General features: G+C 46.0%; 1 protein-coding gene across 1 annotated transcript in view; it reads right to left on the bottom strand.

The window, feature by feature from the left end:
- The window catches only part of ITGB5 (integrin subunit beta 5), a 159411-nt gene that overhangs the window by 4400 nt on the left and 128339 nt on the right, over positions 1-26672 (bottom strand). The window contains exons 11-14 of the mRNA XM_033945617.1: positions 17073-17295; positions 12913-13013; positions 3866-3988; positions 459-625 (exon numbers count right to left, since the gene is read on the bottom strand). Of these exons, the coding sequence (XP_033801508.1) occupies positions 459-625; positions 3866-3988; positions 12913-13013; positions 17073-17295 (614 nt within the window). The remainder of the gene's footprint in view (positions 1-458; positions 626-3865; positions 3989-12912; positions 13014-17072; positions 17296-26672) is intronic.

Here is a 26672-nt window from a genome sequence, read left to right as displayed (position 1 = left end):
TTAACCGTTCTGTCCACACGGTAATCCAGAGGGAGGTGGAATAAACACTCCCCACTGTGGGCTCAGCATCTCTCCCCTTGGAACAGATTTTCTTCCTCCTCCTCTTCCCTGGAGATCTGGCACTGCTCCATCACCTTTCTCACTCCTCTGCAGTTCCGTCATGTTTATGTCGGTCGCTGGCAGTAGTAGCAACGAATCGGCCGAGTCTCCATTATATCCTATGGGGAACTATGCTTTGATATATGAACGCTTTGGATTACGAGCATGCTCCTGGAACGAATTATGCTCGTAAACCAAGGTACAACTGTATATGTGTGGACCTACTTAGGACTGGGGCAATAGAGGAAAGAGAATTTTACCTGTAGCTAAGGCCTTTGAGATTCCTAGACCGTATTCGGCACTAAATGATACTTTTGGACAAAGATGCTCAGTTCCTGACAGATGTGCGGAATACTTACCATTTCATATCGGGCCCTAGAGCGCTCACTCTGAAACTTAGCAAACTCTCGTCGATCATGGATGGTGATAATTAGCTTCCAGACGGCGAGAAGGGCAAATCCTACGAGCAAGATACTTCCCACGACAGCTAGCAGGACCGTAAGTGCATCTGGGGAACTTCCACATTCTGTAGAGAAACAAAGAGAAAGGTTAAGTTAACATTTAGCTCATAAGTCTGGATTAGCGGGGACTAGATGTGCTGGAAGACCATTTTCATATCAATGTTGGAACATCAAAGCCTGTTAACTCAGCAGGTTCTGCTCTCAGATCTGATTGGGACAGAACAAACTTACTACTGGAATACTGCGTCCAATATTGGTCGCCCTACCTTAAGAAGGATATGGCGTTACTCGAGAGGGTTCAGAGGAGAGCGACACGTCTGATAAAGGGGATGGAAAACTTTTCATACACTGAGAGATTGGAGAAACTGGGTCTCTTTTCCCTGGAGAAGAGGAGACTTAGAGGGGATATGATAGAGACTTATAAGATCATGAAGGGCATAGAGAGAGTAGAGAGGGACAGAAAGAGAGAGAGAAAGGGAGACAGAGAGAGAGAGATGGAAAGAAAGAAAGAGAGAGAGAAAGGGAAAGACACAGAAATAGAGAGAGAGAGAAAGGGAAAGAGAGAGAGTGATAGAGAAAGATTGGAGAAACTGGGTCTCTTTTCCCTGGAGAAGAGGAGACTTAGAGGGGATATGATAGAGACTTATAAGATCATGAAGGGCATTGAGAGAGTAGAGAGGGACAGAAAGAGAGAGAGAAAGGGAGACAGAGAGAAATAGAGAGAGAGAGAGAGAGATAGAAAGAAAGAGAGAGAGAAAGGGAGAGAGACAGAAATAGAGAGAGAGAGAGAGAGATAGAGAAAGATTGGAGGAACTGGGACTCTTTTCCCTGGAGAAGAGGAGACTTAGAGGGGATATGAGAGAGACTTATAAGATCATGAGGGGCATAGAGAGAGTAGAGAGGGACAGAAAGAGAGAGAGAAAGGGAGACAGAGAGAGAAAGAGAGAGAGAGATGGAAAGAAAGAAAGAGAGAGAAAGGGAAAGACACAGAAATAGAGAGAGAGATAGAGAAAGATTGGAGGAACTGGGACTCTTTTCCCTGGAGAAGAGGAGACTTAGAGGGGATATGATAGAGACTTACAAGATCATGAAGGGCATTGAGAGAGTAGAGAGGGACAGAAAGAGAGAGAGAAAGGGAGACAGAGAGAAATAGAGAGAGAGAGAGAGAGAGAGATAGAAAGAAAGAGAGAGAGACAGAAATAGAGAGAGATAGATAGAGAAAGATTGGAGGAACTGGGACTCTTTTCCCTGGAGAAGAGGAGACTTAGAGGGGATATGATAGAGACTTACAAGATCATGAAGGGCATAGAGAGAGGTAGAGAGGGACAGATTCTTCAAAGTTTCGAAAAATAAAAGAACAAGAGGGCATTTGGAAAAACTGAAAGGGGACAGATTCAAAACAAATGCTAGGAAGTTCTTCTTTACCCAGCGTGTGGTGGACACCTGGAATGTGCTTCCAGAGGACATAATAGGGCAGAGTACGGTATTGGGGTTTAAGAAAGGATTGGACAATTTTCTGCTGGAAAGGGGGATAGAAGGGTATAGATAGAGGATCACTGCACAGGTCCTGGACCTGTTGGGGCCGCCGCGTGAGCGGGCTGCTGGGCACGATGGACCTCAGGTCTGACCCAGCAGAGGCATTGCTTATGTTCTTATGTACTGGTATCCACCCATGGGGACAAGGGAGGATCCTGATCCCTAGAATAGAACCGCGGGCACTGGAGGGAAGAAGGACCTAGTTTGGATCTGTGCGAAAATACGCACGCACACAGCAGAATCTGTCTGGTCGGCTACCAGTCAGATTTCCAGGAAGTAGCTTCACAAGTATCGGTACCTATGTAGATCTTTATGAAGCTTTGTGGTTAGACATGGAAAGGGAGCAGTGCTATGTGTGTGAGCCAAATGGAAGTTCCTTTGTGTTCATCAGCTCAAGACAGTAGCGTCCAAATACGTGCGGATGTGCGCATGCGCCCGCGTGCGAGGCTGTGCATTCGGAGGGACCTTGGCCACCTCCAGCATATTCGTTGCGTGTGTTTGGTAACCACCCATCTTATGGGACCCCCTAAAGAAGACGTGTTGATCGAAACACAGACCGTGTTGGGTCCCGTATTCTGTAAAAAGTGGTCTAATTGTACGTGACAATTTGTTTGTTCAAAATAAACTTTGCCTGCATCTTGTACACCTGTCTGAGGTACCTTTCTTTGTCTTTGTGTCACACTGTATAGGAGACAGCAATGGCAAAACCCATCATTGTACAGTATCATGCCAAGCAAATCACAAGGGGGCCAACCAAAGGGCACATCTGGAATGATGATGTTATTTTTTCTGTGTCCAGTGAGGTGGGATGTTTTACTCAGGATATCCCCAATGAATATGTATGAGACAGATTAGTAAGTAAAAGGCATGCAAATCTCTCTGCTGGACCTCGGTGCAAAGAGTCGGTGCAAAGAATGGCCACCCGGATGGTCTCGGGACTCAAGGATCTACCATACGAAAAACGGCTTGACAAATTACAGCTATACTCGCTCGAGGAGCGCAGAGAGAGGGGGGACATGATCGAGACGTTCAAGTATCTTACGGGCCGCATCGAGGCGGAGGAAGATATCTTCTTTTTCAAGGGTCCCACGACAACAAGAGGGCATCCGTGGAAAATCAGGGGCGGGAAACTACGAGGTGACACCAGGAAATTCTTTTTCACTGAAAGAGTGGTTGATCGCTGGAATAGTCTTCCACTACAGGTGATTGAGGCCAGCAGCGTGCCTGATTTTAAGGCCAAATGGGATCGGCACATGGGATCTCTTCACAGGGCAAAGGTAGGGGAGGGACATTAAGGTGGGCAGACTAGATGGGCCGTGGGCCCTTATCTGCCGTCTATTTCTATGTTTCTATGTTTCTATGACCTTCTGGAGACCCCCCCTGAGGCCTGGGAGTGGAGGCCAAGGACATACATAAGTTTAACAGGCATATCCAGGGAGCTATCCAGAAGTGTGGTGAACTAAAACCTATTATTCCAAGGAATACAGTGCAGTCTGCTATCTCTGCGCAACCCCTAATCTTGAAGCCCAAGACTATTTCCCTTGGCAGGCCTCAAGACATTTTTGGGTTTAGCTGGCTGCAGCTGTGTGGATGTTGGGCAATGCTCTGGTGTGGCCCCCCCCAACACCGTGCAACGCCTTCCTTCAGCTGTTCCAAAGCTAACCCACAATCTTACAAGCACAAGGAAGACAACATCCGAGCAGCTTTTCTATTTTTGGCTCACTGCCGGCTCATCAAACCGTGGTGAAAAGAAAATCTATTTTAACAACCTGGCTCCTTTAGCGCCGTGAGGACAGACTTCCCACTGACGTCCTCGGAGTACGTGAACCGCATCACACAGTCGCTGTCAGTTTTGTAAATGCACAGGACGGTGCTGTCCTGGTCATCGGTTCCTGGAAAAGAAACAGAAAGTGGTCAGGAGCCCCGAATCCTACACCCTCTGCTAGCAAGGGAGACGCTACGTGGAAAAGCTGGACGGACCCCGCCACCTGGTGGCAGGAACTCTTGAATAGAGAATGACACGGTGACAAAATTCATCACCGTTCCTGTCCCCGCGGATAACCGTGGGAAATAATCCCATGTCATTTTCTAGTGTCTATTTCAACCTCGGTCCTTCTACACCAGCATTCTTCAAAGCAAAGCTTGCGGGTCAGTGGTTGTGGCCATTCATACTCTGATTCTTATGTGAGCCAAGGATAATGAAGCCATTGTGACATCACTGATGTGATTGGCTCTTAGGCACTGGTGGAATGAGGCATTATGACATCACAATATCTGCTCTGGATACCAGAGACTGTCATTCTGTAGTTCTGTTTCAACCTCGGTCCTTCTACACCAGCCTTCTTCAAAGCAAAGCTTGCGGGTCAGTGGTTGTGGTCATTCATACTCTGATTCTTCCCTCTTTCCTTAAAGAATGACATGAAGATGGTTTTCCGCAGGGACGGGAATGGTGATGAATTTTGTCACCGTGTCATTCTCTACTCTTGAACACCTGCAGTCCCTATTCAGCTGTTCATACAGGAGAAAGCAACGAGCTTCTCTCAAGTGAGATTTGGCATCTGTGCTCCTAGTTTCTGGCATTCGGTGGAGTTTGAATTCCTTTTACTACAAGGGTTTCCTATTGTTCCCTAATGGTCTCCATATGTACCAATTGAAATGTCTGAAACTGTTGGCATGCAAAAAAAAAAAAAAAAAAGTGTTTTCTGTCCTCTTCACCATTCATAATCCTTTCAAAACACAAACACTCAGGAGAAAAGTAAAGTCACATTTGTTTAGTGGCTGGGGGCCGACGATTGGAACTGGTGAACATCTCTAGGTGGGCCTTGACTCAGCTTTTTAACTTTTGTCCGTGAGGGTTTTTTCGGAAGGCTTCAGGGACTCTGAAAAGAACAATGCATGGATCAGAAAGTGAAATCAAATTTGGCATTCCCTGCTGGCAGAATCCACAGTTTGGATGGAGTCGTCTAAGGACATGATGTGAAAGCGCTTGCGCAGTCAGACTCCTGTGAGTAAAAGCTACGTAACAAGCAGGATTAGAGGGGTGGACGTGTGGTCTGAGCTGCTGCTTCAGTACCCTGAGTGTGTGGGTTCAATCCCAGCGCTGCTGTTTGTGACTCTGGGCTAGAGAATGACAGAGGGACAAATTTGTCCCCCTCCCCACAGGATCTCAACATCCCCTCCCCGCAAGTTTTGTTGCTGTCCCTGCCCCATTCCTGTAAACTCTGCCTTAACCGCACAAGCCTCGAACACTTATGATTTTAAAGTGTTTGAGGCTTGTGCAGATGAGGACGGAGCTTAGACATTGGTGGAATGAAGCATTATGACATCACAATCTGAGCTGTAGAATGTTGCTACTTAGGATTTTAAAGTGTTTGAGGCTTGTGCAGATGAGGACGGAGCTTAGGCATTGGTGGAATGAGGCATTATGACATCACAATCTGAGCTCTACAATGTTGCTACTTAGGATTTTAAAGCATTTGAGGCTTGTGCAGATGAGGACAGAGCTTGCAAGAATGGGGCAGGGACAGGAAAAGAACTTGCTGGGACGGGACCGGAAAATAAGTTCCCAAGGGGACGAGGAAAATTTGTCTCCATGCCATTCTCTACTCTGGGCAAGTCACCTAAAGTTCCTTTGCCCCAGGTACCATAGTTAGATTGTGAGCCTGCTAGGACATAAAGGGAAACACTTACCCCCCTTTTTTACAAAACTGCGAAAGCAGTTTCTAGCGCTGGGAGCCGTGCTGAATGGCCTGCTCTGGTCCCGACGCTCAAAGGAACGCAGTTTCATAAAAGGAGGCCTTAGAGTACCCATATTTATAAAAAAATAACTTGCTGTACACTTCCTTGGATAAATCATTTCATAAAGGGAAAGGGGACTTGTATACCGCCTTTGTACAAACAGCAAGAACATTCATAGGTTTTGTGTCATTTAGAAGGACTTTCTTTACCAATACTGTCATCAAGAAGCATTCAAACCCCCGTTTCAGAATCTGACAACTGCCACCGTCACTCTTCAAGTTTATTAAATTTTACTATACCGACTATCAGCAAGTATCTAGCCGGTTTCGTGGTTAAAATAAGATAAAAGATAAAACTAATACAATATATAAGAAATTAAAAAGAAAAAAAAAGGGGATTGTGAACATTTAGACTTTAACTAGACATACTGGAAAGTGATGGTAGGGAATAAAGAAGTGGAAGGGAGAGAAAAACAGAAACAGAAACATTAAGTCCTGGCAGGGACCAAGTGTGTTTCTATCGCAGAAGCAAATGGGCTTCAATCCTAGGGCTACCCCTCCCCCCCCAAAAAAAGGACACATGGCCCTGCTCCACTCTGTCCCCAGTCCTGACCAGTTTTGCCGCAGCCCCACACGAATTTCGTCTCTTTTTCCCCGCGCTCAGGACGGCGTCCGGTGGGCCTCCGAACATGTGCGGATGCGGCAGGATGTCACGTCACATCCACACGCACTCGGAGGCCTTCCAGGTGTGGCCCCAAGCTTGGGGCCTTCCAAAACCTGGACAAACTGTCGGGTTTTGGGAAATCCCTCCAGGCGTCCAGACAGTCCTCTATAAAGAGGACCTGTCTGGGTTTTACCGGACCTCTGGTCACCCTATTCACTCCTGCCTGCCCCCACTAGAACTACCAGGGATATCAGAGAGGCCTGGGGGAGGGCTTCATAAACCACAGGGAGGGAAGGAGGGGAGATTTTGGGGGGAGCCAAGGGGAGCATTGGGGGACTTAAGGAAAAACAGTTATGTGCAGATAATTCAGTGCCAGGCTCCCTAACCAGCTTTTGAGCTGTCCTAAATTGGTCGAGTTAGCTATGCGGGTCGTGGAACTGAATATTGCTGCCAGCTCATCCCCAGTGACTCCCCTTCTACCAGCCCTGCCCTGCCCACTTTTAACATCGGCAGTCAGAGACTTTGGGATCCTTTTACAAAGACGTGTTAGTGGCTTTAGCGCACGCGACTTTTAATCACGCGCTAAACCCCGCGCTAACCGAAAAACTACCGCCTGCTCAAGAGGAGGCGGTAGTGGCTTGCGCGGCCGGCGGTTTAGCACGTACAATTACGCGCCTTCGTAAAAGGAGCCCTATATTTAGCGGCACCGGTTACTGTTGTGTAGTTGGGCAGCATGCCAAAGCCTCTCCTGTCCACTTAAATTGCTCTGAATCTCAGCCAGACTGTTCTGTGGGCAACTAGATGGTGCTACCACTACTGCTATCCGTCATCTGCATGCACACGGTTCCATTCTCACTGCTGAGCTACCCAGGAGGTGTGGCAAAGGGGAGCAGTGACTCGGAGCAAGAAGAAACTGCCAAGCCTCACGGCAGAGGAGTCAGTAGTTCCCAATGGCACTTTATTTAGCAGCTGACTTAGGGCAGATGCACAGAACTCAGCAAACCGTCAGAAAACACCGAGTTACACAGCATTTTTGTTTTACTGGGTGATGATCAACACAAATGGCCGGCAAGTTATATACTTGCTGCTTGTACTGGGGGGAAGAAAGGTCCATAAATTGCTGTTGAGACAGATATGGGAGAAGCACTGCTTTGCCCTGGTCGGTGGCATGGAATGCTGCTACTATTTGGGTTTTTTGCCAGGCACTTGTGACTAGGATTGGCCTCCGTGAAGATGGGATACTGGCCTAGATGGACCATTGAACTGACCCAATAAGGCTATTCTTATGTGAGCCAGGTATAGGACAATCAAGCCATCGTGACATCACCGATGAGGCTAGCTCTTAGACATTGGTGGAATGAGGCACTATGACATCACAATGTCAGCTCTGGAATGCTGCTACTATTTGGGGTTTTGCCAGGTACTTGTGACTAGGATTGGCCTCCGTGAAGATGGGATACTGGACTAGATGGACCATTGAACTGACCCAATAAGGTTATTCTTATGTGAGCCAAGTTTAGGACAATCAAGCCATTATGACATCACTGATGAGGTTGGCTCTTAGGCATTGGTGGAATGAGGCATTATGACATCACAATCTCAGCTCTGGAATGCTGCTACTATTTGGGGTTTTGCCAGGTACTTGTGACTAGGATTGGCCTCCGTGAAGATGGGATACTGGACTAGATGGACCATTGAACTGACCCAATAAGGCTATTCTTATGTGAGCCAAGTATAGGACAATCAAGCCATTGTGACATCACTGATGAGGTTGGCTCTTAGGCATTGGTGGAATGAGGCATTATGACATCACAATCTCAGCTCTGGAATGCTGCTACTATTTGGGGTTTTGCCAGGTACTTGTGACTAGGATTGGCCTCCGTGAAGATGGGATACTGGACTAGATGGACCATTGAACTGACCCAATAAGGTTATTCTTATGTGAGCCAAGTTTAGGACAATCAAGCCATTATGACATCACTGATGAGGTTGGCTCTTAGGCATTGGTGGAATGAGGCATTATGACATCACAATCTCAGCTCTGGAATGTTGCTACTATTTGGGGTTTTGCCAGGTACTTGTAACTTGGATTGGCCTCCGTGAAGATGGGATACTGGGCTAGATGGACCATTGGTCTGATCCAGTAAGGCTATTCTTATGTTCTTAACATGCCTAGTGCCTGCGCACAAGAGCTGAGTGGTAGGCACAACTCTTGTGCGCAGGCCCAGTACAGTGCAGGCCCATAATCGCCACAGCTCCGGACAAGAGGAAAACAGCAGCAAGGGCAAAAGCAATTTCCTTCCAGCTGCAGATGAAGCCTCTGTTGTTAAGGCGAGTTCAGGAGTTCCACAGTGATTTTAGATGCGGTTGTTAGGCGCAGCTGTTAAGCAAGGGACACACATGCACACAGAACATGCGCCCTGCCACTCTTGCAGACTTCAGACTTTAAATTCAAGCAAAATGCTCCTACCTTCACGTTACCAAGGCTTCAGACCTGCCAGAAAAGTTTGTATGCTAAAAGGTGCATTACAAGGAGTGCTCATTTTAATACGCATTTGCGTAGGATTTTCAGTGAATGGTAAAAGCCACCGAGAACCCTTTTGTGCATCAGAAGCTGAACTAACAAGCAAGCTAGACTGCCTACAACCAGTCTTGCTTGCACGGTAAGCTTTTGAGCATCTGCCCTTAGTAGACCAGCAAAAACAAAACCATTATACAAGACACGCTTTCCCATTCAGATCCACTGGTGCTCACAAATGTTTTGCATTCTTCCAATGTCTTGCGTTGAACTTCCTTGTAGATTTAATAGTATAATTTCTGAAGCATCTACATATATGTTGGTTGGCACTCTTAGCAAAATAATTCAAGTATTTTCATGGTCCTACCATGAGAAAAGACAGTTAACTGTTGACACACTGGGCTATTTTCCAAGACTATTAGGAATTCATATTTCTATTTGCATTCCACATCTGCTTTGTCCTCGGAATGTGCTGATTTTGTCTCGGTGGAGGGAGGCAGAGCCAGGATTTTAAATATAGGCTTTGTTTACGACATCACTACTCTATGTAAAGCAGGCTGCGGCTGGTGGGAGTTTGTGGTCGACTGACTTTGCCGCTGGCCATGCTGGGAGGTGTTAAAGTTTAAGTGTAGGGTCAATGACCAACTGTAGGCACCCATGGGCTCCCAGGACCAAATTGCAAAAGAGAAGCAAGACGTGAGAATGTAGGAACATAGTTTAGAAGAAGCTTCCAATTGTGCCTTGATACAGGAAAACACATATAAAGTCCTGACCCGTTGGTATTATACCCCAGAGCGATTGCATAACATGTTTCCCCGGACACTGAACCTGTGTTGGTGGTGTAATATTAACCTTTTTGCATGTCTGGTGAGATTGCCCAAAATTGTTACCATTTTGGACAGATATTATGAATTGCCTATCTACCTTACTGGGACGATCCTTGAGTGCTACTCCCCAAAGCTATTTGTTGGGTTTGTATAGTGTTTGCCCTTTTAACTGGCAAACTAGAGTACAGTACTCCCCCGATATTCCAGAAACCCCCACGAATCTCGAAAAATCACAAATACGGTTTTTCAGGGGGAGCCTGACGAGGGCAGCGGGAGAGGGCAGCAGGAGAGCAGCCGGAACGCCCCGAGTGCAGGAAATCACTCGAGGTATGCTCCGACCGCCTCATCCTGCACCAAGTCGGGCCTTATCCAATCAGGAGCTGCGTGTCAAAGCGCACGCTAACCCCCTCTAGCGCGGCTTGATAAAAGGAGCCCTAAATGTTTGACCGGCGTGTTCTAATTACGCATTTTAGAATCAGTTGCCTAAGTAAAGGCATCAGTAAATAGAAAGGTCTTGAGGTCTTTCTTAAAAGTAATAAGGGAAGGTTGAAGCCTCAGGTGAGTGGGCAACATAAGCCATAGTTCCGGACCCTGCACTGAAAAAAATTGAATTACGCATGGAATCTTGAAATATCTGTCTAACCCTCTATTCTACGAAACCACGCTAGCGTTTTTTTTAGCGCAGAGAGCCGCGCCGAACGGCCCGCACTGCTCCCGACGCTCATTGAGTTCCTATGAGTGTCGAGAGCAGCGCGGGCCGTTCAGCGCGGCTCCCCGCGCTAAAAACCACTAGCGCGGTTTCGTAGAAGAGGGGGTAAATGTTGGAACAACTGGGTGGTTTTTGATTAAGAGATCTGAGTGTTTGCGAAAGGTTATAAGATGTTAAGAATTTGCTGAGAAACAATGGAGTATCTGTCAAGCGAATTTTTAATACTGGTAATAGAATTTTATAGGTAATACATAAGAACATAAGCAATGCCTCTGCCGGGTCAGACCTGAGGTCCATCGTGCCCAGCAGTCCGCTCACGCGGCGGCCCAACAGGTTCAGGACCTGTGCAGTAATCCTCTATCTATACCCCTCTATCCCCTTTTCCAACAGGAAATTGTCCAATCCTTTCTTAAACCCCCCAGTACCGTACTCTGCCCTATTACGTCCTCTGGAAGCGCATTCCAGGTGTCCACCACACGTTGGGTAAAGAAAAACTTCCTAGCATTTGTTTTGAATCTATCCCCTTCCAATTTTTCCGAATGCCCTCTTGTTCTTTTATGTTTTGAAAATTTGAAGAATCTATCTCTCTCTACTTTCTCTATGCCCTTCATGATCTTGTAGGTCTCTATCATGTCTCCTCTGAGTCTCCGCTTTTCAGAGGAGACATAATAGAAACCTACAAGATCATGAAGGGCATAGAGAAAGTAGAGAGAGATAGAGTACGGTACTGGGGTTTAAGAAAGGATTGGACAATTTCCTGTTGGAAAAGGGGATAGAGGGGTATAGATAGAGGATTACTGCACAGGTCCTGGACCTGTTGGGCCGCCGCGTGAGCGGACTGCTGGGCACGATGGACCTCAGGTCTGACCCGGCAGAGGCATTGCTTATGTTCTTATGTATTACCTATAAAATTCTATTACCAGTATTCAAAATACGGTGTGAAATCAGAAGCCAGTGAGCTGATTTGATTAGTGGTGTGACATGATCATATTTTTTTATGACCTGTTATGAGTTTTATTGGGTTTTTGCAGCCCAAATGCATAACCTTACATTTCTTAGCATTACACTTTAGCTGCCAAATTTCAGACCATTCTTCAAGCTTCGCCTGGTCTTTCTTCATGTTATTCACACCCACACACCCCGCATCCCCCTTATTACGTCACTGCCCTGAAGATGAAGAGCATCGCAAGAATTTCACGAGAGGGAAAGATGGATGGATGAGGTTGGGAGAGAATGAGAATGGCCCCCCCTCCCCCCTCCCGACGCTCATCAGTCTGCACAGCTTAACATTCTGCAATCATTCTGAAACTTTGACCACCTTCCCTTGCAAACACCCTTCCATTTTACAAACAACTGCTTTCGTCGTGGTTAAAGTAGGATGCCAGCCCGTAATTTAGGATAACATCAGAGGTCCTCAGGGCTGACATTACTGGGGTTAAGTACAGTTTGGAATGAGAGAAAACAGAATAGGAACAGTTTAGTTCAGAATGTAAATTAGTACAGATAATAAATGTTTGTTTTGAGAGTGTTAGAAGATCCAACCAGGGTATTTCCATTATTATCTGGTGAATTTTGGATTAACATCTGTCTTGATTACTGTAGCTTTTCGAGAAGGCCATTACATCAAAGCAATGAGCCACATCAATCCAGGAAATCTTTAAAAACCCACTTATTTGACAAGTTTACTTGGCTCTTCAGTCTCACACATTCCCTCCCCCCACCTACCTAATTTTGCCCTGTCTCAAAACTGTCTATCTACCCCTTCCCAAATCTAACTGATGTTACCTCGCTGTCCTTACAGCACCTCTTGTTGTACACCGTCTTGAACTGAAAAGGTATGAGGGATATAAATAAAGCTATTATTGTTATTGGTTCATAGACAACCCCGCGAAAGACAAAGGCGCGCGCCGACAACTGAGCGCAAGATGGAGGCGCGTGCCGAAGAAAATTATAGTTTTTAGGGGCTCCGACGGGGGGTTTTGTTGGGGAGCCCCCCCAGTTTACTTAATAGAGATCGCACCGGCGTTGTGGGGGGTTTGGGGGGTTGTAACCCTCCACATTTTACTGTAAACTTAACTTTTTCCCTAAAAACAGGGAAAAAGTGAAGTTTTCAGTAAAATGTGGGGGAGTTACAACCCCCCACACCCCCCACAACGCAGCGTGATCTCTATTAAGTAAAGTGGGGGGATTCCCCCCCCCCACACACCCCCATCGGAGCCGTAAAAACTGTAATTTTCTGCGGCACGCACCTCCACGCTGCGCTCAATTGTCTGCGCGCACCTTTGTCCCGGCGCGCTTTTGACCTGACACCATTGTTATTATTACTTCTGCAAGCAAGGACCTTCCACACGCCGGACTTACCGAGGTCATCCACAGTAATGATTTCGTCCTTACAAAGCTTTTGGCAGGTGTGATTGTCAGCCAGTCTCCCTGAGTTAAATAATCTGCACTCGATGCAGTCCCTGTAAGCAAAGGCAAGCAAAAGCATTTCAAAAAATGTTATATTTATGAAGATTTATACAATAGCAATCAAAAAGTACAGGCAAGCAAGAAATCAGTAAAAGAAAATGTGAAGAAAAAAAAAAAAAAAATCAAGCTTGCCATGTCTACCATATTAGCTCCCAATGTAAAGAGGGGAGAGATCCTTCACCAATAGCGGGACACTCATCTACTATAATAAAATGCTAAGCGCGCACGCGCACTCTTACCTGTGTGATCCGTAGGTCTGTGGCCGGCAGGAGTGCGCATGTGCGCTTCGATTCCCTCCCTCACTTACTGTAAGGCAGTTCATCGTTGTCATCCCCCCTACCCCCCCCCCCACTTAAACACTAGTGTGGAATATAAATGATAAAAAAACAAACAAATGAACAATTATTGGGGGGTCAGGTGAAGACAAAATGGGGGAATTGTGTATAATTGAAGGTATTGGCTGTGAGAGGGAAGCTCTCCCCCTCCCTCTCCCTCATCCCCATTCATTCTCCACCTAATCTCACATCCCTCTGTATATCTGTTTCTCTGCTACTTCCCTCTTCTGGCACCTTCTCTCCTTTTCCAAGGGTTACTATATTTTTTCTCAGGGAAATCCTGGATACATGACCCCGCTCCATTCTGCCTCAACCCCGCCCAGTTAAGCCTCGAGCCCCACATCCACAAAGCCTCCTCTCTTCTTTCGGACAAGCTCCAGCCGCATCTGGAGGGCCTGGAACATGTGCAGATGTGTGTGACGTCATCCACACAGGCTCAGAGGCCCTCTAGATGCGGCCGGAGCTCTTCGGAGCTTTTCAAAACCTGGACAAATGCCAGGTCTTGGAAAGTCCATCTGGGAAACTGGACAGTCCTCTAAAAAGAGAACAAGTCTAGGTTTTCCCAGACGTCTGGTAACCCCTACCTTTTCCTCTTGTGCAATGCCTGAAATTCCTCCCTCTCTCCAGGCCTGACCCAGGAATGAAACCCAGGTCCTTCTACTTGTAACTTACAACACCGCCACCAAGCCATCTGACCGGCCCTTGAGGTTCTTTACTTGAGGGTGGCTCTTTACCAAGATCCGTTCATAAACGTAAGACTCTAAAACATGAATAATTATTTTAAAACTAAAAGACATTCCAAGTTCCTGATTATAGCTAAATAAACAGTAATGAATGAGCTCCAAATTCAACCCATTATTCATAATTCCTATGTATACATATCCTGCTAAGTAGACTGTTTGCTCCATCTTGGAACAACACATCAAATGGACTTAAGTGCTTCAGAAACTAAAATTCCATGGAAGGGCCTGTCTCGATCTGTCTGTTATTCCCACTACTGCAGACCTCAGACTCATCATATGAGGAAGCTGCAAAGCTAAGCCTTGGTCTATACTTGAAGATCTATCTGGATAACTGCCAATTAGACCATCATAAAACAGGATTCCTTTCATCAGTGAAAAACTCAGTAGGGAATGTGCATGGAAACAAAACGTGGTTTGTGTCATTACATTTTTAATTCATTTTTCCCATACTTTATTTTAGAGGGAAAGGGACTTGATATACTGCTTTTTCTGTGTGGTTACATATTTTAGACAGGTACTTATTGTGTACCCTGGAGCAATGATGGGTTAAGTGATTTGCCCAAAATCACAAGGAGCTACAGTGGGAATTAAACTCACAACCTCAGGGGGCAGAGGCAGTTGTTGTAACCACCAAGGGCTATCCACAATTTCAGTTAAACTGTTATACATCTTCCTTTCATTGCAGACTACGGTAAATTGTTGGTAACTTCATTGCAGACTGTTGTAAATTGTAAATTGAAAATTGTTGTAATCTACTGTAAATCTACAGGTAATTTATTTGTAATTCTGCTTGTAACATGTTGTAAATAAGCTTGTCAATGCAGATCATTTGTTAACTGTTGTAAACCGCCTAGAACTCGATGGGTATGGCGGTATATAAGAATAAAGTTATTATTATTATTATTATTATTATTATATTTGTGTATGCATTAAAGTTAAAAAAATGCACTATACAGTGGTACATAAGAATTGCCATCTTCGGATCAGACCCTGGGTGATACGCACACGCGGAGGCCCTGCCAGGTGTACCCTGGCCTAGGTTTAGTCCCCATATCACCATATGCTTCTCAAGGGAGATGTGCATCTAATTTGCCCTTACCCGTATCGCTCTATGCCACTCTTAAGGAGATGTGCATCTAATTTACCCCTTACCCATATCGCTCTATGCCACTCTTAAGGAGATGTGCATCTAATTTAACCCTTACCCGTATCACTCTATGCAACTCTTAAGGAGATGTGCATCTAATTTACCCCTTACCCATATCGCTCTATGCCACTCTTAAGGAGATGTGCATCTAATTTAACCCTTACCCGTATCGCTCTATGCCACTCTTAAGGAGATGTGCATCTAATTTACCCCTTACCCATATCGCTCTATGCCACTCTTAAGGAGATGTGCATCTAATTTAACCCTTACCCGTATCGCTCTATGCAACTCTTAAGGAGATGTGCATCTAATTTACCCCTTACCCATATCGCTCTATGCCACTCTTAAGGAGATGTGCATCTAATTTACCCCTTACCCGTATCGCTCTATGCCACTCTTAAGGAGATGGGCTTATAAGTCAAAAATATTTATAGAAGAATACGTGCTGTAACAACTTTAGGGGTAGGATGGACAGTAAACCTCCCCACAATATCTTCTATATCACAATTGTTAAATAACAAAGTCTTCAGGCCCTCAGAGGTGCCACCAGATGCTCAATAATATTTCATAGCAACTGGCTTTATGCCCCCTATCGTCATCGGGTCTCTTTGGTTTTTTAAGGTTTTTTTATGCAATGCTAAATAATCCTATGTTTGTATTTTTTTGTTTTTTCAATTGAAAAAACAAAAAAATACAAACATAGGGTTATTTAGCATTCAATTGAAAAAACAAAAAAATACAAACATAGGATTATTGAAAAAACAAAAAAATACAAACATAAGGTTATTTAGCATTCAATTGAAAAAACAAAAAAATACAAACATAGGATTATTTAGCATTGCATAAAAAAACCAAAGAGACCCGATGACAATAGGGGGCATAAAGCCAGTTGCTATGAAATATTATTGAGCATCTGGTGGCACCTCTGAGGGCCTGAAGACTTTGTTATTTAACAATTGTGATATAGAAGATATTGTGGGGAGGTTTACAGTCCATCCTACTCTTAAGGAGATGTGCATCTAATTTACCCTTACCCGTATCACTCTGTGCCACTCTTAAGGAGATGTGCATCTAGTTTACCCTTACCCGTATCACTCTATGCCACTCTTAAGGAGAGGTGCATCTAGTTCCAGAAGCATGCTCGCAATCCAAAGTACTCGTATATCAAAGCAAAGTGCCCCATAGAAAATAGTGGCAACGTAGACGATTTGTTCCAGAACTCAAAAGGTGCCGAGGAAGTGACGAGGGGTGGCCCAGGGGTCTGTACCTGTCGGGTGCCGTCTCCTCCGTCCGTCAGCCGCTGAAGAACCCCGCAGTGCCGCTTCGGGGGGCAGCTTAGTGCCGTCCCACCTGCACGGTGCGTATGACACGCACGTCGATGATTGACGTTGTGCGTGATCATACGCAACGTGCAGGTGGGACGGCACTCGGCTGCGTAGGCTCTCCAACATGTGGAAGGCACCCGACGTGGAAGGCTGGCCGGCGGACGGAAGAGGAATCCCCCTGAAGCGGCGCCTCCTGCAGCTGTAAGCGCTCGTTGATCGGGGCAGTGCTCGGTTTGCGAGACAAAAGTTTGCCGAGTGTTTTGCTCGTCTTGCAAAACACTCGCAAACCGCGTTACTCGCAAACCAAGGTTCCACTGTACTTCTAACAGAGGAAAAAGACCTCAAAGAAAACCCAGATGTTGAGTCAATTCAAATAGTCCAAGAAATAAATAATATTTCCTGGACATCCGGAAACTTGTGCTCCACTTTGCGCTTCATTTCTCAGTTTTGTTGGTGGAACACTGGTTCTTCTGTTGCTTTGCTTGGACCTGATCATGCCTACCTTTTAGAAGTACAGGCGTCTGGACACGTGGGGCACTTCTCGCACGTCTCTCCAAAGGCTCCTGGGTGAGTGCACTGACAACTCCCACAAACACAGCTGCCCTTGCCGCTGCACATCTGCCCGTCACCGGAGATGCACCTGTCTGTTTCTGTCGAGCAGTTACAATTGTCCCCGATAAAACCAGCGTGGCATTTGCACTCCCCACAAACGCATTCTCCATGACCTAAGCGGATGAAAGCAAATGGCACTGTAAGCACACGGCACCTGAAAGAAAAAAATGACCCTGTGCCAGTCTCCTCTATGGTTTATAATCCTAACAAATCACACGATCAATAAAGTATCCCTTCCCTTACAGTGGCGTACCAAGGGTGGGGCAGGGGGGATCTGCCCCAGATGCAGGGAGCTCGGGGGGTGCTGGAGCGGTCATGGGTCTGTGGTCCGCTGGCCCTCCCACCCCTTCTGATGTCAACTTCCTGCTCTGGGGTGGGGGGCCAGCAGAGCCGATGACTATGCACAGGCAGCCTGCAAACCTGTAACCAATCCACGCTTCTTGCCACTGCCTGGAGGAGGGAGTGCTACGGCCAGTAGGGGGTGCTCTGCCCTTGGTTCCCACCTTGCCAGGTATGCCGCTGCCAAAGAGTAGACAAAAGTAAGAATGAAAGCAACCTAGCAATGCCATACTGGAGTTTATGGATTGCCTACCCTGTTAAAGTTATTATTATTATTATTGTCTTCTCAGAGGAGGAAGAAGATAAGAACATAAGAATAGCCTTAGTGGGTCAGACCAATGGTCCATCAAGCCCAATAGCCCATTCTCATGGTGGCCAATCCAGGTCCCTAGTACCTGGCTAAGACCCAAAGAGTAGCAACATTCCATACAGAATCTCAAAGAATAGCAAGATTCCGGAATCCCAGAGAGTAACAAGATTCTAGAATCCCAAGGAGTAGCAACATTCCATGCTACCGATCCAGGGCAAGCAGTGGCTTCACCCGTGTCTGTCTCAATAGCAGACTATGGACTTTTCCTCCAGGAAATGGTCCAAACCTTTCGTAAAGAGGAAGAGAGGAAAGGCTTCCTATATCTGCCCCTTGTCTTGTCACTTCTCCCCTTTCTCTGCATTCAACAGAGTAAAGAGTGGGTTGTCTGCAATAGTGCAATCTTCCAACCCACCCTGTACGCACACTGTCTGCTATGTTTTTCCCTTGAATTCTGGAGGACATTCCTATCCTCTCAGTAAAGAAGCATTTTCTCATGCGTCTTCTGAATTTTCATCCCTGTGACATCTTCGAAATGCTCTTTATAGGGAAAATTCCCCTCCCCCCTCCCTTTCTATGATTTACTGAATCTACTGGATGAGGAAACAAGTACAATCTAAAAAATACATATTAAGTCATAACCAAATGAAGAACATTTTTTAAGATTTTCCATTGGGTTTCTCAGAATAAATTTATAATTCATTGCACGAGCATTCCACACGGTACCACAGAGCTTACACATGTCTCTTGTTTTTCAATAATACAGTAGCTGGTTTGTCACAAAACAGATCCCAGTATTTGATGTGCAAATGCTGCCAAGAAAAACAGCTGGATGCTGTGGACTTAACCTAACGGTGACCGTCATTTTTCTCTCTCCCTAAATAGTGCTACCGTAGTGCCTCGGGTGACACGAGTCATAATTAAGTGCTTGATTAAAAAGATAGCTCAGCGGTTAAGGTCCGAAATTGATCTCATCAGAGAAATGCAAAGTCTGCTAAGTGTATCGTATCTCATGGAGCCACTGTGGCTGCGTCTGCTGCCAGAACGCATCAGAAACGGCATGTAACAGCCCAGTTAGGGAAAGAAAACATTTGCTGGCAAGACTTTAGCTGTAACACTACCGTGTTTCACTGAAAATAAGACACTGTCTTATACTAATTTTGGGCCCAAAAAAGGCACTAGGTCTTATTTTCGGGATGTCTTATTTTTTCATGTACAATGGTCATCTCTCCCTTCCTCTCCTCCAACCCAGTTCTTCCTATTTCCTTTCTCTTCCCACATGTGCAGCATCTTTCCTCCCCTCTCACCCATCCCCTTGTGCAGTATCTTTCTATCCCTCCCTCCCATCCCTTGTGCAGCAGAACCCTTGCAGCTTGTATCCCTCCCTCCCATCCCCTCCGGGTAGCATTTTTCTATCCTCCCCCTGCCGCAGCCCACCCTCCCCCCTGCAAACCCATCTCTCCCTTCGACTGCGAGACAGAAAGAAATGTACCTTATAACAAACCGGCAGCAAGCTAGACAGGCTCCTTCACGGCGGGAGGGGGGGAGCACTGCTGCTGCTGGCAACAAGAGCTTATTTTCAGGGGGTTGGGTTTATATTAAGACTTACCCCAAAAATCATGCTAGGGCTTATTTTCGGAGAAACACGGTAATAGCAAAAAATACCCCTCAAATGTTGCAAACAAAATAACAATCAGGTTTATACCACATAACTCATGTCATTTAGAGTGAATAAAGGGGGAAAGACCTCAGACTGCCTGCGCCAATGAAGAATAGACATTCCCAAATGGCTTATGCAGGAACGGGTTCTCTTTCATCGGTCTTAAAACCTCTCACAATACTGATCAAATCTTTGGCAAGACCAGCAATGAAAAAATGTAAAGCACTTATCTTAGTGTGTGTCAGGTAATGCTGTAGCCCGACGGGACCCGTTTCACCAATGTTCTTGGCTTCCTCGGGGGAGAAACATGTTCAGCTTAACTATTCTCACATCTCAAAAAAATGGCGCCATCTAATGCCAAAGATCTGATCAGTATTGTGAGAGGTTTTAAGACCGATGAAAGAGAACCCGTTCCTGCATAAGCCATTTGGGAATGTCTATTCTTCCTTGGTGCAGGCAATCTGAGGTCTTTCCCTAAATGACATGAGTTGTGTGGTATAAACCCGATTGTTATTTTGTTTGAGACTTTAGCTGTGCCTAAGCCCAGCTCAAGAAGCTGCTCCTTAAGCTCAATGCAGAGAACCAAGATCCCAAGCACAGCCCTTGGAGAATCTGCCTGGCTAACGCTGCTCTCTCTCAGACAGGCGCTAGGTGTCTAACATTTATTAGATTTCTGAATTTGAGTGAAGTCACATGTCACGCACTCTATGGAGAGGAACCATGGCATTTGATCCAAGCTTTCAGAAAATATATACCAAATTTGTTCTGTTGGATTTGCAGAATTGGAACTCTTATGTATTTGTTGTTTTTATTAATTTGTGCAATCGGATATTGTGACCTGCTTAGTATCGAAGCGGGATAGAAATTTTTAAAAATAAAATAAATACAAATTTACTTCACAGAAAATGGGAGCAGTCTAGTGGTTAGAGCAGTGTGTTAAGAGCCAGCCAAAACCAGGGTTCAAATCTCACCTCTTCTGCTGAAATACGTTAGGCAAGTCACTTCACGGCATGCTGCCTCAGATACAAACAAAGGGCTAAAGCAGGGGTGTCAAAGTCCCTCCTTGAGGGCCGCAATCCAGTCGGGTTTTCAGGATTTCCCTAATGAATATACATGAGATCTATGTGCATGCTCTGCTTTCAATGTAATGTAATGTAATTTATTTCTTATATACCGCTAATCCGTTAGGTTCTAAGCGGTTTACAGAAAATATACATTAAAATTATAAGTAAGAAAAGGTACTTAGAAATTCCCTTACTGTCCCGAAGGCTCACAATCTAACTAAAGTACCTGGAAAATCTGACTGAATTGCGGCCCACAAGGAGGGACTTTGAGATCCCTGGACTAAGAAGTGCTTTTATTAAGGCGTGCTAAATGCTAAGGCATCCATTATATTCTATGGGCACCTTAGCACGCACTAAATCAGTTAGCATGCCTTAATCAAAGGACCCCTAAGTTCACTAACATGATAATGTACTTCAAAGCAAGTTAAATTATTCACTATTATTATGAATACAAATCGAGACACTACCATTTGGCACAGTGTTTCCCAGGTCAATCCTAGAGTACCCCCTTGCCAGTCAGGCTTTCGGGATATCCACATACAATGGAGGCGGTGCATGCAAATCAATCTCCTATATGAGGGACCGCTGAAAAGTTCTCAGCCCGACCAAAAAGGGAATGATGTGGAGCCATGAAACTTACAAGTTCTTGGTCGGGCTGAGAACTTTTCAATGGCCCCTCGTACACACAAAACACTTCCTTGATCATTTATTTATTTCAATTTCTATCCCGTTCTCCCAGAAGCTCAGAACGGGTTACAAGTAGACATTCACAATCGTTTGAAAACAGACTAGTCATGACAACAAATAGGTCCTCAAACTCTGCCTGAAACTGAAATCCTGTAACTGCACCTTGGATCCATTCCCATCCTATCTATTTGAGAAAATACCCACACAGGCCATCTCTTCTCTCACTATACTCATAAATTCCTTCAAGATCCTCCACGGTATCCTTCCTCCTTTTATCCCTCTATCCTGGAATTCCTCAAATCCAACCTCCACTAGATCCACTCAAAAATTAAAACTATCCTACCCCTCCTTAAAAGGCATCTCCCTTGTTGGTAAACTTGGCTCTTCCCTCCCTTTCAGAATCACTCAGCTCTGGAACAGTCTCCCTTCCCCTCTCCGCAATTTGAGCCCCCTTCTACCATTCCGTAAGCATCTGAAGACCTGGCTCTTCTCCAGAACGTAACCCCGTCCCGCTCCTGGCACTCTCACACCAACCTCTCTTCTCTCATACTTATATAATTCCACTGGAGTTCCGTTCCTTCCCTAACCATGTAAACCGTGTCGAGCTCCATCTGCGGAGATGATGCGGTATATAAACCCAAGATTTAGATTAGATTAGATTAGTTACAGTAGACAATAACAGAGCTCATTCTAGAGACCAGACTGGTCATAGCAAAGGCCTGATTGGCGGAAGAGGAAGGTCTTTACTGCTCTGAGGAAGGTCATTAGTGAGTCTAGCGACCTGATCTGTGTGGGTAGTCGGTTCCATTGCTGAGGTAGGAAATAGGGTTCCTAGACAACGACGCGAAAGACAAAGGCGCGCGCCGACAACTGAGCGCAAGACAGAGGCGCGTGCCGAAGAAAATTACAGTTTTTAGGGGCTCCGACGGGGGGTTTTGTTGGGGAACCCCCGCTTTACTTAATAGACATCGCGCCGGCATTATGGGGGGTTTGTAACCCTCCACATTTTACAGTAAACTTAACTTTTTCCCTAAAAACAGGGAAAAAGTGAAGTTTTCAGTAAAATGTGGGGGGTTAAAACCCCCAAACCCCCCACAACGCCCCCACAACGCGGCGCGATGTCTATTAAGTAAAGTGGGGGGGTTCCCCCCCACGCCTCCCCGTCCGGAGGCCTAAAAACAGTAATTTTGAGCGGCTCCGCGCTGCGCTCAATTGTCTGGGCGCGCCTTTGTCCCGGCGCGCTTTTGACCTGACACCAGGAAATGGTTGTAGGATCTTTTGTACGCCATACTCGTTCGGAGGCATCTCCCTGCGGGAATGCTGAGTCTTTGTTCTGCTTTGGAGCCGAGGGGGGGCAATAATGATCCGCTGAACTGGAATACACCCAATTCTTTTGATTTTTATCTGGAATTTTTTTTGCCCGCTCTCACAGGCTTCCGGGTCATCTGGAACAAGGGGCTGGGAACTGGTGCAACCTGTGCTGTGCATAGATGATAGCAGCGCTGGTAGTCTGATGGGAGGCGTTAGCAAAGGGGGGGGGTGCATATTTGTCACCATCAAGCACGGAGTGAAACCCTACTTTATCAAGCTGACCAAGCAACCGGAAACCTTGCACCAGTCCTGGCTATGGCTGTCATTTTCATTCAGTCTCATAAGAAACAATGAGCTGCTGATAAAACGTTAAGGACCCCCCAATTCCTCAAGCTTACTTCCCGGAGGAACAGAAGGGCAAACAAGCTTTAGCGAATCAGGCCTTTAATCTACCCCAGCACGGATGCTAAACAAACTACAGCAACCAAGAAATTATATACTCTAGACACCACTAACCTCAAGCGGGAGTTAATAGAAGCCAGATCCTACCAATTAGGCTTAAATTTGTACAAAGAATCAATCTGTCAGTACACTTTCAGTTCAATGTTGCACGCTGTGAGGTGAAGCGCAATGGGTCATCCAGCAGCAGCATTTCGTCCCACCCAGCCCTCAATATCCACATCACCGAAGAGCTCTCAGTTTACCGTATTTTCATGCTTATAACGCGCATACGTGTATAGCGCGCGGGTCCAAACCATTTGTGTAAAAAAATTTTTATATAGCACGCACACGCGTATACCGTGCATGCTGCTATAACCTCCTCCCGCCACTCCCGCTTACTCTCTCTTCTGGCCTGCGAACCGGCATCCTCCCCCCCGCTCGCGTCACCCCCCCTCCCCCACGATCCTACATCCCCCCCCCCCCCAGCACCGCAAAGACATCGGTCGCTTACCTGATTGGGCACCGGCACCAGCATCCATGCACAGGACGTGCCAGTGCCAGTGCCCGAAGATCCTCCCTCTTCCCCGCGCCGGGCTGGACTGGGCTTTGAGCATTTGCGCATGCTCAAAGCCTTCTGGTCTCGCTCTCTCCGAGATTCGCTGTACGGCAGCTCCTCCCAACCCCTTATTTATTTATCCTGCTCTGTTTGCTGAAAGTCTTCTGCTTGTGGTTCGTAATCTATCTGCCTTCTTGCCCACGGTATCAGATACCTTGCAGTAATTTGAGGAATTAAGGAGTTTGGAGTAACAGGGAAAACTGTTAGTTTCTGACATTAATGGAGAGCTCTGGGAGGGCCCTTTCTCTCCGCAGTGGGCACAATGATTTCTAAAGTATTTAGGCTCAGAATCTAAAGGAGCTGTGCAGCTTAAGCGTGGGTCCCCCTGTTGAGGGGTGCACCGAGAAGGCACGTATTAGGTGGGTGGATCTGCCATTATCATTCATTTATCATGTCCCAGCTGATTTATTTAGGGCTCCCTTATCTGGACTCCCACATATCCCCCAATCTCCTGTCCGATAGCTCAGTATGAAGAGCAAGCAGCCCCGGGGACGAAAGACATCCACTTACCACCATCCCAGTTTTAAGGGAAGCATACAACAACACATTCTCCATCTCTGCTCCCTCAAACCCAAATTTCACTAATTCACACAACAAATAGCGCCACGAAATGGTGTCAAAACCCAATTCCTTCGTTTTTTTTAATCGATCAATATGGCTTTGTTAGGCGCCATTGGCGCGTGTTCCAGTCCTAGCAACTTGATGATCTCTCTCCATCAAGTTTTCATGGCAGAATACAGAAATAGATTGCCAGGCCTTCTTTCAGCGCAGTATAAGAACATAAGAATTGTCGCTGCTAGGTCAGACCAGTGGTCCATCATGCCCAGCAGTCCGCTCACGCAGCGGCCCTCTGGTCAAAGACCAGCGCCCTGAGACTAGCCCTACCTGCGTACGTTCCGGTTCAGCAGGAACTTGTTTAACTTTGTCTTGAATCCCTGGAGGGTGTTTTCCCCTATGACAGACTCCAGAAGAGCGTTCCAGTTTTCTACCACTCTCGGTGAAGAAGAACTTCCTTACGTTCGTACGGAATCTATCCCCTTTCAATTTTAGAGAGTGCCCTATCGTTCTCCCTTCCTTGGAGAGGGTGAACAACCTGTCTTTATCTACTTTGTCTTGAATCCCTGGAGGGTGTTTTCCCCTATGACAGACTCCGGAAGAGCGTTCCAGTTTTCTACCACTCTCGGTGAAGAAGAACTTCCTTACGTTCGTACGGAATCTATCCCCTTTCAATTTTAGAGAGTGCCCTATCGTTCTCCCTTCCTTGGAGAGGGTGAACAACCTGTCTTTATCTACTTTGTCTTGAATCCCTGGAGGGTGTTTTCCCCTATGACAGACTCCGGAAGAGCGTTCCAGTTTTCTACCACTCTCGGTGAAGAAGAACTTCCTTACGTTCGTACGGAATCTATCCCCTTTCAATTTTAGAGAGTGCCCTATCGTTCTCCCTTCCTTGGAGAGGGTGAACAACCTGTCTTTATCTACTTTGTCTTGAATCCCTGGAGGGTGTTTTCCCCTATGACAGACTCCGGAAGAGCGTTCCAGTTTTCTACCACTCTCGGTGAAGAAGAACTTCCTTACGTTCGTACGGAATCTATCCCCTTTCAATTTTAGAGAGTGCCCTATCGTTCTCCCTTCCTTGGAGAGGGTGAACAACCTGTCTTTATCTACTTTGTCTTGAATCCCTGGAGGGTGTTTTCCCCTATGACAGACTCCGGAAGAGCGTTCCAGTTTTCTACCACTCTCGGTGAAGAAGAACTTCCTTACGTTCGTACGGAATCTATCCCCTTTTTTCAATTTTAGAGAGTGCCCTATCGTTCTCCCTTCCTTGGAGAGGGTGAACAACCTGTCTTTATCTACTTTGTCTTGAATCCCTGGAGGGTGTTTTCCCCTATGACAGACTCCGGAAGAGCATTCCAGTTTTCTACCACTCTCTGGGTGAAGAAGAACTTCCTTACGTTTGTACGGAATCCATCCCCTTTCAACTTTAGAGAGTGCCCTCTCGTTCTCCCTACCTTGGTGAGGTTGAACAACCTGTCCTTTTCCACCAAGTCTATTCCCTTCAGCACCTTGAATGTTTCAATCATGTCCCCTCTCAATCTCCTCTGTTCGAGGGAGAAGAGGCCAAGTTTCTCTAATCTTTCGCTGTACGGCAACCCTTCCAGCCCCTTAACCATCTTAGTCGCTCTTCTCTGGACCCTTTCGAGTAGTACCGTGTCCTTCTTTCATGTACTGCAACCAGCTGTTACCATTGTTGCATCAAATGCGATCCTCCGCCTCCAACATTGTCCACCTGCTGCCGCCCACATATAATAACAGTTTATATACCGCAGGACCGTGAAGTTCTATATGGTTTACAATGATTAAAAATGCTACAAATTAAGTAAAACTAACAAAGTTGAAAACTAGTGACCAACAGGGATCAGTTATTGTGGGAAAGATTGGACAAATCAGCTATCTAAGTACTTCAGGAACAGATATGTTTTTAGGTGTCTCCTTAATTCCCCATAAGTATTAGCAAGCATAAGTAATTGTTCCAGATCTTTACTCCATAATGCTGCCTGATGTGAGAAAAGGTTTTGCTGATGTCTTTTAAATTTACATCCTCTAACCCAGTGGTTCTTAACCTGGGTTCGACCGAACCCCAGGGGTTCGGTGAGTCAGTCTCGCGGGTTCGGCGGAGGTCAAAACACACCTCCGACTCATATAGCGCTTCGGTCACGTTCAATCATCTATCAGTTATTCAGTGATTTTGATCAAGACTGATCGTGTACTCGGTTTCTTGATCTATCAATCTGTAACTAACGCCTTATATACATCAATCAATTCCTGATCAAAATTTGTGATTTAACTGATAAGATGATTGAACGTGGCCGAAGCGCTTATGATTCGTGATGATACGCCCCGCTTGTCCATAATTGGCTGCAGGTGATCGCGCAACATCGCTTGGCCTATCTGTGCTGCAGGGGATTTGATGCGCACAGTAGTCGAATTGTAACTGTTGTGATGGTACGTCGTGTGATACCTATGTTAATATTTTAATCCCTTACTAACTATGTCGAGCAAAATAC

Source organism: Geotrypetes seraphini, chromosome 5, assembly GCF_902459505.1.
Source record: "Geotrypetes seraphini chromosome 5, aGeoSer1.1, whole genome shotgun sequence".
Classification (NCBI taxonomy): domain Eukaryota; kingdom Metazoa; phylum Chordata; class Amphibia; order Gymnophiona; family Dermophiidae; genus Geotrypetes; species Geotrypetes seraphini.
The sequence above is the reverse complement of the archived record's forward strand: the minus strand, read 5'-3'. Positions and strand labels throughout refer to the sequence as shown.